Genomic DNA, 16,066 nt, shown 5'->3' with positions numbered 1-16,066 from the left:
AGAGATGCCCAGATTGCCTACTAAGTTTGTTAAAGAAATGTTCAAAAATAGATTTAGCAGATGTCATGAACATCACAGGCAAAAAACGCCAGGATTCTGACTCTATAAGTAGAATCTCTAAGAAGAAGGTTGGTGATGAGTCCAAGTTACTTTGGAATGCCCTAGGGAAAGTGTCACAGGGCTCTGGGCTATCAACCAACATTTTAGGTAATAGCAAAGTTACAACATCACACTTCACAGTGCTCTAGCTCTGTGTATGGCACAAATTCTACCCGCCAGTGACTCACAATCCCACATGGGAAAGGTTGTCGGCAGGCACAGAGGCATTTGTCCTTCTGGGACTCTTCCACACAACAGTTAACCTTGTATCCTGTCTTCCCGGATCACTTAAGCCAGAAACGCTGCCAAGGCATGTGCACAGGCTCATTTAGAAAACCAAAACAAATTAAATGTCTCTCCCTTGCAAATCTGTTCTTCAAACCCTTTTAAAATGGCGCCACGTGAGGACCACAACTTGAATATTTGGTAATGGATGTCAACGAGAAACACAAACGATTTGCTGCTTTGATTATGAAAGAGACAGTGAGGGTAATTTTAAAAGGTGAGACGAATCCTCTATTCCTTTCAAATTCGCTCTGAATTTAGGCTATTGGCTTAGGGTAAAAAGCCCAAAGCTCAGAAAATTGATTTTCTGTAGGAGAGGGCTCCCTGCACTCAGAGGACCTGCCACGGTGTAAAATGCGCTGTCTGTGGGTGGCTTAGGATATTATAATATATACATGTATCAAATCATTATGTCATACACCTAAAAGTAAAACAAGGTTGGGATGCCTGGCAGTCTCAGTCAGTAGAGCCTATGACTCCTGATCTCAGGGGTCGTGAGTTCAAGCCCCACACTGGGTGTAGAGTTTACTTTAAAAAAATAAATAAGTAAAGGGGCGCCTGGGTGGCTCAACTGGTTAAGTGTCTGACTCTTGATTTTGGCTCAGGATCCTGGATTGGGCCCCGAGTGGGGCTCTGTGCTGGGCGTGGAGCCTGCTTAAGATTCTCTTTCCCTCTGCCCCTCCCCCCACTGGTGCATGCTCTTTCTCCCAAATAAATCTTTAAAAAAATAAATAAATAAAACTAAAAGGGTATTATATGTTGATTATATCTTAATGTAAAATAAATTTAAAGAAATGATTCCTCTCCTCTCCTCTCACCTCACCCACTTTAAGAACAACCACCGTTTTCTTTCACATGACAAAACCAAAGCAGTCAATCAAACAAAAATAAAGTTTACACAGTGAAACACCATCCTTACAGTAGCTAAACCAGTCATTCTTAGCCAACACTCTCTCATCCTAAAACACGTAACTTACAAACGCAACAAAATGTGTCTTATAAGCTCACATTTTTTTTACTCCTTCCCAACTCACACATGACTGAATAATTCTGGCAGGAAATGTGACATGTAGAGTTAATTTTGAATTTTTAATTCATATCTATTTCCTATAACATACTTATTTTCTCTTAAGGTTAAACTAGAAGCTTTCTGGAATAATCACCCTTTGTTAACTTCCATTGTCTCAAGATGCAAAGTAAAAAAATACTAAAGATACATTTTACAATATACTAGACAAGTTATTAAAAAACTTGATAATTCCCCCTACATAGACCAAATACAGTTTTAAGTTTACATAGTTATATAGCAAATTATTTGTCATCTTTCACTATACTAGAATGTTATTTGAAATCTAGGATATTTTTGGCCTTCTTTGCTAGCCTCCTTGTATATGATAGGGTTTTATCAGGAGGGTTCTCAATTATTTTATTCACAGACTTTTTTTTTAAAGATTTTATTTATTTATTTATTTATTTATTTATTTATTTATTTATTTATTAGAGAGCGAGCGAGAGAGAAACAACATGAGAGGGGAGAGGGTCAGAGGGAGAAGCAGGCTCCCCGCTGAGCCAGGAGCCCGATGTAGGGCTCGATCCCAGGACTCGGGATCATGACCTGAGCCGAAGGCAGACACTTAACCAACTGAGCCACCCAGGCGCCCCTACTCACAGACTTTAACAGGTAACAATGGCTGGCTTATAAATAAGGAACTACTTAAAGCATTACCTTTTCTTCTGGGCTAGAAAAATCACAGCAGGCCATCAAAGCCTTGGTTTTCAAAGTTAAAAATAAGTATCATTCCTGACAATGGCCGAATCTAAAAATTACTAGAATTATTAGCTGATGTAGAAACATTTGGGTGAAGAAGTAGCCCAGATGTTGTCTAGCAGCACTCTCTCAGATTTTGAGGAATTCCTAAAAGATTAATTATTTTAGTGAAACAAAAATATTGAGAGCACATACAACTGTTTTTACAGTAAAGAAGTAACTAATACTAATAATACAAATTCTAAAATAATGAAATAGGAACTTAAGTAAAATTGTCCTCAGAGGGGCAAAAACAGCAACATACTGAACACTCTAGTTACGTGGCCAGATGGATACACCATGTGAAATTCAGAAAGTGAGTTAGGAATCAAGACCTACTGCTAGGCAGACACTAGGTGTATATTCCATCTTCTAAAGCATATCACATCAAGGGAATTAAACAGAATATAAACTAAATGGGAAATGCAAATATAAGAGGATACCCCCAAATTGTATAAATTAAAAATGGGAAAAAGCACCAGAGAAAATAAAAAAATGATAGGACCGAGAGAGAAAAAGCCATCCTACATATTTTGTGCGGGAAAAAGTCCTCCCCACATTTTTTTTTTAAAGATTTTATTTATTTATTTGAGAGAGAGAGAATGAGAGCACGAGAGGGAAGAGGGTCAGAGGGTCAGAGGGAGAAGCAGACTCCCCGCCGAGCAGGGAGCCCGATGCGGGACTCGATCCCGGGACTCCAGGATCATGACCTGAGCCGAAGGCAGTCGCTTAACCAACTGAGCCACCCAGGCGCCCCCCTCCCCACATTTTTAATGGCTTACTTAAAAATGTTTTCTTGTCACAAATGACCTTCAAAAGTTAAATAATCAATTTCTCCTAAAGAATTTAGGAATTTTTTCCACTGAAGCTATAGGGACAGATCTAGGTATTATGCTCACTGTAACTTCCAGAACTCTTCCTTGGGAGGGGGTATGGAAGTACTCTTTAAGAAAAGTTTTAAGAAACAAAATATCCCCAAAAAACAAGCAAAGGAAAAAAAGGGAGAGACAAACCAAGAAACAGATTCTTAGCTCTAGAGAACACACTGACATGGTGATCAGAGGGGAGGTGGCTGGGGGATGGGGCAAACAGGTGATGGGGATGAAGGAGCGCACCTGTCGTGATGAGCGCTGGGTGATGTATGGAAGTGCTTAATTACTATATTGTAAACCCTGAAACTAATATTACGCTGTATGTTAATTACACTGGAATACAGAATAGAATAAAATGAAATAAAGCGAAGTTTTACAAAATTACAAATCCAAAGTAAGATACAGGGCCTTAGTGGGGACCTGAAGCTTCAGCTTAACAGTCTCTGTAAGCAACAAGTTTCTGAAAGAATGATCTCTGGGAGGGAGTTCTATTTGGTCTGGTTTGTAATGGTGAGATCTCCAAAAAAAAAAAAAAAATCAGTAGCAAAGCCCAGTGGTGATGGGGTAATTGTGTCACCAAAGGACGTGTCTTACCATACAAGTATCCAGATCTTCCAAACGCTCCATCTCCGTGAGTTCCTCCACCGTCATGACAGAGCGCTTAGTTGGCTTCTCCTCAGCCAGCTCAATCTCTAAGGTCTCTGGCTGAGCAAGGGTCTTGCCCCGTCTGCTGAAATGGTCAGCCTAAGAGAGTCAAGAAGAAGGACCAGAGGCAAGGAAGGGAAGAGCATGTTAGCTGAATTCTGGAAGACCCCTGCCACAAGGTGGCGCGGTGAAGGATTCTACCTGCGTGCGGTTACGGACAATTCTTAATACACTCACACTACAGTAACTCACCTCTTGTTATCTTTGGAGGGTGGGTTGTCTTAAGCAAGAAATCATAAAACCTCCTTTAGTAAAATACAAGAATACTTAGTCCAGAAGAAAATAAGAAGTGTTCTTTTCATTAATTTTATTTCATACTTCCTCTGAAATTTTTTTTTCTAAACTTTTTCTTTCTTCTTTTTTTTTTTACGATTTTACTTATTTATTTGACAGAGAGAGATAGCGAGAGAGGGAACACAAGCAGGGGGAATGGGAGAGGGAGAAGCAAGCTTCCTGCGGAGCAGGGAGCCCGATGCGGGGCTCAATGCGGGGCTCAATCCCAGGACCCTGGGACCATGACCTGAGCCGAAGGCAGACGCTTAACGACTGAGCCACCCAGGCGCCCCTCCTCTGAAATAATTTCTTTCTATATCTAGTGTTTTAAAAATATCTAATTAGGGGAAATAAAATGATTCCAACCTTCCCTGTTTTTAAAGGGCTGAAAGGAAGGAAATTGCTAACAGCTTTCATTGTTTTCAGGTAATGAACACCGTATGTGATAGGATTTATTAATTTCCACTGTTATGCTTTAGGTAAACCTAAAAACATTAATGATAAGAGGTAGAATAAACTGGGCTGAAGTTAATAAACTCTAGTGCTGGGCTGATTCATCACCAGGAACTTTGATTTAATTCTTTGGAAAGGATCAGAACCAGCTGACAATACCGTGGAACCACTGGCGACACTTCTAAACTTAAATTGGAGAATATATTCATGTAATTGGAATGTCTTTGAAAACAAAATTTCATTTTTTAGATACTATTCCTTTCACACAGAAGTTAAGCTCTCTTCTTACAACCCAAATCAGAATATTAAAATAAAGTTCAATACAAAAGTGCACCCACATAGTTCATTTTTAAATTGTAAAAAAAAAAAAAAGTTGGTATTTTTCTGAGTAAATTCTTCAAAGAAAGACAAATGCAAAAAAAGTGAACAATTCAGCCGTTCAGTGTGGTGCTCACGTGCAATCATGTTGGTACAATATGAAGGGGGCATTTTGAGGCCGTCCCTGCAGCCATGGGTTATTGAGAAATTGTTTCTATAAAGGATGTTCCATTGATTTTGTTTCTGCTTATTTAAAAAAAGGAAAAGTCTGACTTGGGAGCTCTAGACCCTAACATAGGCCTTTCCTTTTTTTTTTTAAGATTTTATTCATTATTTGAGAGAGAGAGACAGAGCGAGAGAGGGAACATAAGGAGAGGCAAAGGGAGAGGAAGAAGCAGACTCCCCACCAAGCAGGGAACCCGATGTGGGGCTCGATCCCAGGACTCTGAGATCATGACCTGAGCTGAAGGCAGATGCCCAATGACTGAGTCACCCAGGCGCCCCTAACATAGGCCTTTCCTGTGCCACAAACCAGAAGCTAGTGCTTCTTAAAGTCTCTGGGGTGATGAACCAGTTTTCTATATTTCCAGCTTGCCACACACCGGTATATTGGTAAAGTACAAAAATGATACTTTAGAGAAATAACATGCGTTTGCGCATTGTGGCCATCTCCAGTTGCTCTAGAAATTTCTCCACGTTTCCTCTTGGTTGGTGACCTAACCTCATCAGGCACAGGTGCCCCGTGGTGAGTGGGCCAGCTCCAGCCCATGGGCGGTATTTTCAGTGACGCTGCGAGAAACTCCTGTCCCATCTTTTCGATTTTAGAGGACAGCCTACGCATTTTTCTGAAATACTCATGTTGTCTGCCTCGTGGAGAAGCCACGGTTACTGTTCTTCCCACTGTGGTGCTCCCTGGCATCACCAACACTTCCATGCCATAAAGCCGGCTATCTCCAGCCTGCACTTAACTTGAAATGCTTCTCTGGGGAAAATGTCCTGACTTGCTCGAGAGATTCATACCACATCACATTGCTAAAATGTTCACAACACGAGATGTAAGGAGTAACGAAACCTTCATCTGTGCCTCAGAGGACTTCCTGAAGTTGAAAACACATGAAGTTTCTGATATATTTTTTATATGCAGTGATATTAGAAGTAAAGTCTTCTACCTCAATAAAACCAGTCTCTAGACGAAGAAAATTTATGTCTTTACCTCGGTTATATCCAAGAGGCCTGGCTGGGCACGCGACAGCTACCGATCCCTAGAATGTGTCCATTTTACTCTGGTCTTTTCTTTGGACCCCATATATTCCCCTCCCCTCACCCCATGTTTTCAGGAATAGTCCATTCTCACATGATCATGTCGAAGAACAACAAAATACGCACACAGAAATTAAATAATCTAAAATACCTTCATTTTAGATCTCGATTTCAGCATTATTTCTTAACAAAACTTTGTATCTGCATTATAAATGCACAACAAAATTTCTCAACACCACCACGTCTCGTTCCCCTTCCATTCCCTCTGGAGAGATTCTAACATGTTCTAGAATGGTCTGGAAGCAATGTAGGAAAGGAAAAGCAGGATCGTGGCCCATAAAGCTGCAGAGGAGTAAGATGCAGGAAAGAAGCGGCATCCCCAACCTGGAGCCTGCCCTGTTCTTCCCACTGCGGTGGAAAGACCAGCAGACCACAACAGAACACAACTGGAAGCCCCACGCCAGATGTGCACAGCACTCACCAGTTTATGATGGCAGTGTGATAGTGCATCCAGGATTTCATCCACAATCCGATCAGACAGGAAGGAGGCCACTGTCAGCTTCACTTCACTATGTGAAAAGCAAAAGGACACAGTAGCATTTAAATTTGTGCAATATCACCCACCCCTGATGCTATGTTGATAAGGTCAACTGTGATTCCGCTTCTGTCTTTGAAAGTGGAATAGAAGAATGTGTGAACAAGGCTAAGGATTTCCAAAAATAAGCCTTAAACACACAGGTAATAGACTCGCTTGACCAATTTCAACCTGCCTCTGCAATCTCAAAACTCAAGATTTAGTGGTAGAAATGAAAAAACATCTGGATAAAGACAAACTTAATGGGAACCAGATGTACCATGTGGTGAGGAACAATTCTTCCATTGACATAAAGGAAAACAAACCTGGGCTGGAGTAAATTAAGAAAGTCTAGTCTGATTGTTAAACTTGGGTTATTACTTTAATATGCATGTCCCCCGCCTTAAAAAAAAATACAAAATTTTTTACCAGTCCAATGGTACCATATTGAACTGCTTCTGCTGTACTCCCCGTCTTACTTCAAACTGTGACAAATTCACTGTTCTCTTGCCTTTTATGAACAGAAGTTACCAAAACATGCAGTTTCGGTGTCTCTCACCTGACCTTAAGAAGGGTGTCCAGTCAACTGAAAGTAACCCACTAGTTTTGGAGTTTTCACTAATAAACAAGTCAGCCATGAGGGTCTCTGTCAGATAGCTGGTATTTGAGTCTGCATTTTAGTTATTTGGTATTCCAAGAATTCAAATTCTACCTGTGTGTCTTCAGTCTGAATAATCCTACTGAAATGCACGTATGCACAAATGGACATAAATGCACAATACAGTTGAAGGCGAATGTGCTGGAGAGATAGACCCATGCTCCAATATCGCCTCGTAAGTTCAATCTACTTTTGAAGTCAAGAATTCTCAAGTTTTTAGAGCAGGGAAAGGAGTTATCAAAATATAATTATTTAATCCTAAAACCAAGGTTGAAAGTATATTTGTGTAACAGGGAAAAACCTTTCTAACCGAAAGGCAGTGATTTGCACTGAGATTTTTTCTGGCAAGGCAGATTTTGGATGGCAGGGAAAAAATGGAGGCACTAAGTCTTTGATGTCTACATTAGAAATTTTCCTAGGCTAAAGATAAAAGGATGTTTCTTTATTCCTGTCCCCGAAACAAGGTCTTGGGAGCTACTGGGCTTATCTACTACTTTATTATTCCCCAGAGGTGTCTGATAAGATTCACCTGGGTCTCATTAAAAATACAGATTACTGAGTCCCACCCAAAACCTGGGGTGGGAGGTGGGGGGTAACGCGTGGGGGGGGGGGCGGGCTGGGATTATCTAATTTTGACAAGTACTTCCTCTCATTTTTTCAGGCATGTTTGGGAATTTTACTTCTTCATAAATCTATAGAATCGGTAGTTTTATTTCTCTCCCCACCCCCCACCAATTGGGGAGGGATGGTTTATCTGTTTCAAATTGTAGCACCAAAAAAGATCCTTTAAAGTGCACCAAAAAAAAAAAAAAATGTTTCAGGATTGTGCTATCATTTTGTTACCAGATAACATGCTTCCTTATTGAACTTCCAAACTGCAAACTTTTTAGAGGAAATGATTCCACTTAACCTACGTGGGCACAGCTGTATCTGGATGTATACACAGGTGTGGACATTTGTATTTTCATTCCATCAGTGCTCCAAATAACACATTTTAAAAAGCCAAGCAAGGAGTTAATGAACATAGAAGTGATTCACTGATAGAAGGAGTTCTAGCCTGCTGTTCACTTTTCAGAATTTGCCCATCTTCAAAAGAAGTGACCATATCTGACAGAATTTGGTACTCCTAGTAAAGGCACCAGAGTATGATCCACTGGTAATTCAATCCATTAGGACAGAAGAATGGTGGCCAATGCATTTTTTCCTCCTTAATACTTCAAGGGCTTCAATAAAAATCCTAAAACTACGGGTTGCAGAACTATGTAAGCATACCTAGTCACGGCTTGAGTCAATAAAATCACTGATCTATGGGGTCCTGTAAATGTTCTAAATGGCCTTTCATTGTGCAAGTCTTACCATTTAACTCAGTTGGCACTAGAGTTTTATTTATTTTTTTTAAAGATTTTATTTATTTATTCATGAGAGACAGAGAGAGAGGCAGAGGCAGAGAGAGAAGAAGAATTCCCGCTGAGCAGGGAGCCCGATGCGGGACTTGATCCCAGGACCCCGAGATCATGACCTGAGGCAAAGGCAGATGCTTAACAACTGAGCCACCCAGGTGCCCTAGAGTTTTATTTTTAGAAACCCCAACACACACACAGGACAGCTGCACCTTAGACCCAAGATGATCTCATCACTGCAGAATTCCTCAAGCCTCAAAGTTCCATGATCTACCTTCCATATCTAGGTTGTAATATCATTTTTGGCTTATTTTAACTCTCATTTTTCTCAGGTTCTCATTTGGCTACACATCACTCGTTCTTTGTTGACACAACTCCCACTTCTTCAGATAAAAGCTGAGGTTTTGTTTTTTGTGTGTTTTTGTTGTTGGTTGTTTTTTCTCCCCCTACATCGAAGTCTTCTTATTGAGATTCAGGAACAGTTAAAAGGGGATACTTGAGAGTATTTCTGAATTTAGTTTCTAGTCTGCTGACTCCCCAACAGAGAAACATGGAGAATTCGTGGAGTATCGTTCAGACTGCTAACCACCCCCGGAGTTTCTAGGTGGAAATAGAGGAAAGTTTGTTTGGTGATCACACCTTCTCAATATTTGTATCTTGGCGTATTTTTTTTTTAAAGATTTTATTTATTTATTTGACAGAGAGAGACACAGTGAGAGAGGGAACACAAGCAGGAGGAGTGGGAGAGGGAGAAAGCAGGCCTTCCTGCTGAGCAGGGAGCCCGATGCGGGGCTCGATCCCAAGACCCCGGGATCATGACCTGAGCCGAAGGCAGATGCTTAACGACTGAGCCACCCAGGCGCCCCTTGGCGTATTTTTTTAAACTTTATCAAGCACAAATCAGCCAACAGTCCAGAGCAGCATCAGCACGTACACAGTACCCAGACCTGCCAGAGAACACAGGAGGAAACAGCCGCGAGGCCACGCCGGGCCTTTTGGCTTATCTCTAGACTGTGCATTTGCTCAGAACAGCACGGTGGCAGAAAGCAAACTTCAAGTTAGTAATTTTTAAAGGTGGAAGATACGCTTCAGGAGAAGAAAAAAAGGGACTACAAACATGTACCCCCTATTAAAGCGGAGCAGAGAGCCGTCCGCTCTTCAGTAAGGGCAGGCAATATCTGCACCCGTCTTGTTTTGGAAATGTACAAACCTAGGCGTTTACGCACAGCTGTCTACACGCCAGGACTGCCTATTAGACGTGCCTACATGTTATCCACGGCTGAGCCAACGGTGACACTCCTCCCAGCTGCCTCGACTGCGACCACAGAAACGACAGTCATAAACCTACCTAATCTTGTTAAGGATGTCAATTCCAGACTGCTCCAACAGGACATTTTTCACAAAGGTACGTGGGATGGAAATCTTTTCAGTGCTGGCATGAATCAAGTCTTGTCGAATGTGGGCTTTCTTCATCACGTTGGGACAAAGGTCCTCAGCGGCATCGACCATGGACTCAAGCAACACCTGTAACGCAGCACAGAGGAGGGGAGAGGTGACATCAGAGCACAGCGGAGGGGAGAGGTGCCATCAGGGCACAGTGGGGGGAGAGGTGGTGTCAGGGCACAGTGGGGGGAGAGGTGGTGTCAGGGCACAGTGGGGGGGAGAGGTGGCGCCAGGGCACCGCGGGGGGGGGAAGCGGTGCCGTCAGAGCACAGTGGGGCGGGGGGAGACGTGGCGCCAGGGCACAGCGGGGGGTGGGGGGACAGGTGCAGTCAGAGCACAAACCGAGGGGAGAGGTGGCATCAGGGCACAGCGGGGGAGGGAGAGGGTGCCATCAGAGCACAGTGTGGGTGGGGAGAGGTGGTGCCAGGGCACAACTGAGGGGAGAGGTGGCGTCAGGGCACAGCGGGGGGGGAGAGGTGCTGTCAGGGCACAGCGGGGCAGTGGGGGGACGTGCCATCAGGGCACAGCGGGGGGGGGGAGAGGTGGCATCAGGGCACAGCGGGGGGGGGAGAGGTGCCATCAGGGCACAGCAGGGCGGGGGGGGTGTCAGGGCACAGCAGAGGGGAGAGGTGCAGTCAGCATGGGGTGGGGGTGGGGGGCAGAAAGTTGAGAGCTGGTTATACATGACGCTAAGCCCTCTGAGAACAGAGACATGAATGTCCCAGAGCACAACCAAGGATTCTGAGCCGCTCAGGGGGGACCTGTGCCTGCTGGATGATTGCAGATGTCAGGTTATCGCTTTAAATCACCCCGCAGACCCACCCAAGCTTTGGGCTGGCATCTGAAGGGTCGCGGCATGCCCACTGCACGTAACACCAAGGCGATCAGAAGATGAAAGAAGACACATATCAAGCCTTATACACCAACTTACCACACCAGACTGTTCTCCCTGCTGCTAGAAAAGAAAGTGACAGATACCCCTAGAAAATATACCGAACATGAACTCTTGCATGATTTGCAAATCACAGAAACCCCAAATTGAACCCTTCAATAGCTCTGTCAAAACATCGATAGTGAAAAAACCCACGGATGTATGCTTTTATAAGAAAAGCTTTAGTGTTCAGTGAAGTTACAATTGTTACAACACGAAATAGCATGAATGACAGACAAAAACATTTACTGGGCCCCTTGACAAAGAACAATCAAAACTCTAGAGTTTGCCAAATGTTTCTGCACATTTTATCCTTTGGACACCTGTGAAGATGGGGAGGGGGGTGCTTTTCATGTGATCCCCATTTTGAAGTTGAAGAATGCGAGCTAGGGGAAGTTAAATCATTTGCCGGAGATGGATGACATGGCTGGGAAGTGTGGAAAAGGCATAATACGCTTCAGCGTGAGACCGAAATCTGAATCCTAGCTGAGGGACACTGGCCTGTTACTGATTTCCTGATTTTATTTTCCTCCTATATAAAATGGCAAATAAAAAAGTTCTTGCCTCATGAGATTATTGAAGATAAAATGACATTACACGTGTGAAGCATTCAGTATAATACCCAGCACACGATAAAAATTCAGCCTCTCACAGATAATGTTACCAATCTGTTTCCAAGGATGCTAATTTCAACAAGCTCTCAGTTTGAGAAAGCCAGCTTGATCCTATTACTAGTCCAGTGAGAACAAGGACTAATGAGGCACTATTATGGGCTCTGGTCCAGTGCTCTGTCTGCCCCCGTATTCACATACAGGCCCCCGTCCGCTCCGGCACCCATGTACAAGCCCATCCCACACGTAACACCCCTCGTTCAACTGCGGGATGAGCAGTAGAGCGCAGCAGGATGTTTATAAAGATCTTGTGGGAAAACCGGGGGGGGGGGGAATCACCTGAGGAGTTTCCAAAAGCAACTCAGATTTTGACAGTGCTCCGTCCCTATTATAATGCTAATTACCGATTTCGCATGTAATTCCAAGAAAGCTGCAAGCAATGCAAGTAAGTCAGTTTAAGACAAATTATTTTCCTCTTTGGCATTAGAATAAACACACTCTGGTCCAGATCATGTAGCGCCCAGCACTCCTGATCAGAAAAACCTCAGTATCAACATGCTATTTGGATTCTGTTAAGTTCATCAATATGTTTGTGACTTTTGGGAAGGTTCCACTGCATGACAGTGCAAATTCGGCTAGAAATGAATCTCATACCTAGAGAGGAGGCCTGGCTTCCAGTTGTGGACCCTGACATGAAATTTCTGTGGAATGTTATCACAGAATAACTTTGCAGATCTCTGCATTCTCGCTACAAAGTCATTTCTCAGGCCTCTTACTGCTCTACAAATTGATAACGGCATGGCTTAACCCTATACAAAGGAATTTCAGCCCGCCCTAGGCATTCGATTCAACAGAGGCTTTGTAGTGAGTCTCCTACCACCCCCTCTAGCCCACCACTGACCAACATAACAATAAAGCACTTTATATGCCCCCAAAGAATATCATCCATGGTAGCCTTTGATTCATATAACAACCTTGTAAGTGAAAGCTGGTTTTCACAAACCCATATTATAGCTAAGGAAATCGGGTCTTGGAGAAGAGAAGTGACTTGCTTGAGCTCACTTAGCTGGTTAATGGAAAAGGTGAGATGGGGGACTCAGATCTTCTGTTCCCTACTCCAGCCACCCTCTTCCAATGCCCCTGCCTGTTGTCAAGAGGAACGTCTTTCCTTTCTCTTTATAATCTACAACTTTCATCCCCTGTTCCCTTGGGTTAATGGTACCCAAGGCTACCATGGTAGACATTCTGGTGATGGGGCTGGTAGAAAGGGGAGGAAAAAATGTCGGGGTAGGTTTGCAATGGAGCCTCTGACCACTTCTTGGTGTTCAGCCCAGCTCAGATCCTAAAACAGCATCTCCTTCCAAGTATCATGGCCTTCTGCACACCAAACCATATTCTTCAACATCTATCCTTCCCACGGCTTCAAATTACTACCTACATTCCAACAATTCTTAATCAAATGTTTATCTACAACCACCTACATAATTCATACCATACATACAAAATGCAGTCTAAGCATTTTCTACCGTGGAAAGATGAATCGTAACACACTTCAACCCTCCCCTTACCCTCCACTAAACAATAACTACAACAGCAAAATCAACCATGCTCACGAAGTTTTGTTGTGATGGGACCAGACTAGATCAGAATTTGAGAGTCTCCTTAGACTCGACCTACCTCAACCCTGTCCACCACATCTACCTCTAAAACATGTTAAATTTACTCCTACACGCTTCCTCAAAAGTACAAATATGTCAGAAGATTATTCATTAGCACAGAATAGAAATCTCTGGGGGCGCCTGGGTGGCTCAGTTGTTAAACGTCTGCCTTCAGCTCAGATCATGATCCCGGGGTCCTGGGATTGAGCCCCGCATCGGGCTCCCTGCTCCGTGGGAAGCCTGCTTCTCCTGCTCCCGCTCCCCCTGCTTGTGTTCCCTCTCTCGCTGTCTCTCTCTCTGTCAAATAAATAAATAAAATCTTAAAAAAAAAAGAATAGAAATCTCTGAAATATCTGGTAACTGCTCAACTTGCTAGCTTCATTTCTTGTCATATTTCTATATTCCTCTTATAATTATTCCCATTCAATTACAGTTGTAGTTCCCCACATGATGACCCAGGCTCTGCACACATCATTCTCCTGGCCTGGAATCCTTCTTTTTCCCTCTGTAGCCAGAATAAAGGGTCTATACTCACACTCAGCTCAGCTCAAGCGTTACCTGTTTGAAGAGACCTTCTTGTTCTTCTCCCCTTATGCCCTTTACAACCCAAGCTTTGATGATACTCTTTTTTTTTTTTATGAATTTGTTGACACTTAAGCCAACAAACCTTTTTTTTTTTAAAGATTTTATTTATTTATTTGAGAGAGAGAGAATGAGAGATAGAGAGCACGAGAGGGAAGAGGGTCAGAGGGAGAAGCAGACTCCCTGCTGAGCAGGGAGCCCGATGTGGGACTCGATCCCGGAACTCCAGGATCATGACCTGAGCCGAAGGCAGTCGCTTAACCAACTGAGCCACCCAGGCGCCCGATGATACTCTTTGGTAATCCTATAGCATCCGGTGGGGGCCTCAGAAATTAAATGTGTCATAAAATGGTCAAGAATTGTAGCACCTTTTAACCACTTGGGTGTGTGAAAGAACCCCTTTGAGAATCTGATGAACACTCATCCAGAAAAATTAGTATAAAATTTTGCATGTAATTTTAGAAGTTCATGAGGCACCAAAGCTAGAGGCACGAAACTCTAGATATACAATTTGTACCTGATGGCAACTGTGAAATCCTACACTTTTATTAGCCAGGGCCTAGCACACTTCTTGGAACAAGCACTAAAAAACATATGAAAGTATTACAAGCCCAGGGACTCACTGAATGTGGGTACTAAACAGTCCATCTTTTCTCTACTAATCTCTCTCTGTTGCATTTGGTTTGTCTACCTCTGCATACTGTCCTAAATGTGGGTACTGAACAAGCCATTGTTTCTCTACTAGCCTCTCCTTCTGTTACATTGATTTGTCTACCTCTGCATACTATCCTAAAGATGATATGCCTTAATATATGCCAGGGCAAGACTACCAACCATCTTGTTTTTCTTCATAAGTGTCTGAGCTATTTTTGAGCACTGATTTCCCATATTTTCAGGATCAGCTTTGTCAAGTTCTGTTAAAAACCTGTCGGGAGTTTTTGCTGAATTGTATCCAATAATAGAGTTTGGGAAAAACTGACATCCTGTGATACCATCTCTTCTATCCATAAACCTGACACATAGTTTACTTTTAGACTTTCTTTAAAGACCTTCAGTCAAGTTTTATAATTTTTCATCGTTGAGGTGTTAAACATCTTCTTTTTAAATTTATTCTTAGCTACCTTAGATTTTTGTTGCTATTTTAAATGGTTAATTATTTCTAATGATATTTTTGAACTAATTGCTGCTGATATATAGAAATGCAATCCGTTTTTACATTTTGGTCTTTCTCCAGCAACTTTACAGTACTAATCCTAATAATGTACCTGCAGATTCTTTTGGGGTTTCTATGTAGACCATCATAAAATCATAAAATGTGCAAATCAGAATAATTTTCCTTCCTTCTTAATCCTTACAATTCTCATTTCTTTTGCTTGTCATATTGCACTGGCTAAGATCTTTAATATAATGAACAGAAATGGTGGTAACAGACATCTTTGCTTTACTCTTGATTTTAAAGAAAATGCTTTTATCTTTTCCAATTTATTTAAAAAAAATTCCAGACCTACAGTAAAGTTGAAAGAATGAGATAATATCCATATCTTCTTCCTAAAACTTAGCAATTGCTGGGGCACCTGGGTGGCTCAGTCGTTAAGCATCTGCCTTCGGCTCAGGTCATGATCCCAGGGTCCTGGGATCGAGCCCTGCATCGGGCTCTCTGCTCAACAAGAAGTCTGCTTCTCCCTTTCCCACTCTTCCTGCTGTGTTCCCATTCTGGCTGTCTCTCTCTTTCTCAAATAAATAAACAAAATCTTAAAAAAAACTTAGCAATTGCTAATAACTAGCAACATTTGTTTTCCTCTTTCTCTGGATCATCTGAAAGCAAGCTGTAGGCATCAAGACTCTTCCCTCCTAATTTTAAATTATTGGTTTTAGCCTATTAGTTTCCATTCTTTCCTTACTTCTGATATTGGCATTTAAGACCATGTATTTCACTCTAAGTACTAGTTACGCTGAAGTTCAGAGGTTCTACTATTACTATTATCATTTAATTCTGAATATCCCCTTATTTAAATCATGCTTTCCCCTTTGACCTTTGAGTTATAAGTAATTTTTAGGGGAGCCTGGTTGACTCAGTTGGTGGGTGTCCAACTCTTGATTTCCCCTTGGTCAGGATCTCAGGGTCATGGGATTGAGC

The 16,066-nt window shown here is 42.4% G+C and overlaps 1 protein-coding gene across 1 annotated transcript in view; it reads right to left on the bottom strand.

The window, feature by feature from the left end:
* Nucleotides 1-16,066, bottom strand: part of CARMIL1 (capping protein regulator and myosin 1 linker 1) — a 314,559-nt gene that overhangs the window by 59,721 nt on the left and 238,772 nt on the right. Inside the window, exons 27-29 of the mRNA XM_035728384.1 lie at nt 10,053-10,228; nt 6,554-6,641; nt 3,658-3,807 (exon numbers count right to left, since the gene is read on the bottom strand). Coding sequence (XP_035584277.1) covers nt 3,658-3,807; nt 6,554-6,641; nt 10,053-10,228 — 414 coding nt within the window. The remainder of the gene's footprint in view (nt 1-3,657; nt 3,808-6,553; nt 6,642-10,052; nt 10,229-16,066) is intronic.

This window comes from Zalophus californianus, chromosome 7 (genome assembly GCF_009762305.2).
Source record: "Zalophus californianus isolate mZalCal1 chromosome 7, mZalCal1.pri.v2, whole genome shotgun sequence".
NCBI lineage: Eukaryota > Metazoa > Chordata > Mammalia > Carnivora > Otariidae > Zalophus > Zalophus californianus.
Note: the sequence above shows the minus strand (reverse complement) of the source record. Positions and strands in the feature narration are given on the sequence as shown.